The sequence below is a fragment of the Tenrec ecaudatus genome, chromosome 14 (genome assembly GCF_050624435.1).
Source record: "Tenrec ecaudatus isolate mTenEca1 chromosome 14, mTenEca1.hap1, whole genome shotgun sequence".
NCBI classification, from domain to species: domain Eukaryota; kingdom Metazoa; phylum Chordata; class Mammalia; order Afrosoricida; family Tenrecidae; genus Tenrec; species Tenrec ecaudatus.
In genome coordinates, this window is record NC_134543.1 from 86,326,149 (window position 1) to 86,327,674 (window position 1,526).

Genomic DNA, 1,526 nt, shown 5'->3' on the forward strand with positions numbered 1-1,526 from the left:
TCCCACGGTTGCTCTGCTGCACGCTTTTAGTGGTTTGCCTTAGTGTCACAGGATCAGTCTGGGCCAGTCCCAGCCCTGAGTCTCCAGGGTTGTCCCCTTAGGGCCCTGGTCCATCAAGGGACGATGTGTTTCCTAGTGGGATCAGCCTTATTGTCCACTCTGTTTATTGGCTATTCAGAGTGGGCATATCGTCCTCCAGGCTTGATTAGCCAGGATGTGCTCCACGCTCTCTTCCTCTCCCTTCTTTTGCTCCAATTTGTGCTGATCTGACATGCCCCCCTCCCTTAGCTGGAGCTTCAGTGCCGTCCTCTCAAGTAAATTCTTCAGGGGTGAGGGGTGAAAGAGTTATTTTTAATGCTTTTTGAGAACTAATCTTTTTTCCCACAAAAACACATTTTTGAAACTAAAAGGGTATCAACATATGATAAATTTTGTTTTGGATCAAATTTCTGTGATGGTTATCAATAAAGCAAAATTAATTTGAATTGCAGAAAGAGAATTATTTTCCCACTTAGAGTTATAGATTCATTGGGTTATACAAAGTCTACTTATGAGCCTTGGATCATTCTAATCCCACAGATTATATGATGGAGAGCAGATTTCATGTCCTTGTTTCGGAGGCTGTAGATGATGGGGTTTAAAGCAGGTGTAACTACAGAGTATATCAGTGTGATGATCTTTTGCATAGCAACTGAATTGCCAGAAGTGGGAGACACATACATCACTATTATGGTTCCATAGAACAGGGACACCACCACCAGGTGGGATCCACAGGTAGAGAAGGCCTTTCGCCGACCCCCTGAAGAAGGAACTTGAAGTACAGATCTGAGCACTAAGGCATAGGATCCAAGGATGTAGAAAAGTGTGACAGTGATAAACAGTGTGCACACAAAGTGAAATACATGCTCTATAATGGGTCCAGGGACACAGGACAGAGCTATCAATGGGTTCATATCACATAGGAAATGATCAATGATGTTAGGACCACAGAAAGGTAGTTGAGAAATGATTGAAATGGGAATTAAATGTCCAAGGAAACCAAAGAGCCAACAAAGAGACACCAGAATGCCACAGAGCCGCACAGTCATGATGGAGGGGTAATGCAATGGGTAGCAGATGGCCAGGTACCGGTCATAAGCCATGATACAAAGGAAGAAGCTTTCAGTTGTTCCCAGGGCAAAGAAGAAATAAAATTGAGTGAAGCAGCCAGAGAACGAAATGGTCTTGGTTTTGGAAAGAAAGTTAGCCAGCATCTTGGGAACTGTGCAGGTCACATAACAAAGCTCAAGGAAGGAGAAGTTGGCCAGGAGCACATACATGGGAGTATGGAGTCGTGGGTCCCATCTCACTGCACCAATGATGGCCATATTCCCAGTCAGAGTCAAGATGTAGATCGACAAGATTATCCAGAAAAGGAGAATCTGCATTTCCCAAGGGCCAGGAAAGCCTAGCAGGACAAAGTGCGTGACAGTAGATACCTCTGACTTATTCATGGCTCCCAGACTGTGGAGAAAAGACAGATAGAT

The 1,526-nt window shown here is 44.4% G+C and overlaps 1 protein-coding gene across 1 annotated transcript; it reads right to left on the reverse strand.

The window, feature by feature from the left end:
• Positions 1-548: 548 nt before the first annotated feature.
• LOC142425959 (olfactory receptor 11H7-like) lies at positions 549-1,526 on the reverse strand. Its single transcript, XM_075531426.1, has one exon. It carries the CDS (start codon positions 1,491-1,493, stop codon positions 549-551), a length of 945 nt encoding a protein of 314 aa, XP_075387541.1. The 5' UTR covers positions 1,494-1,526.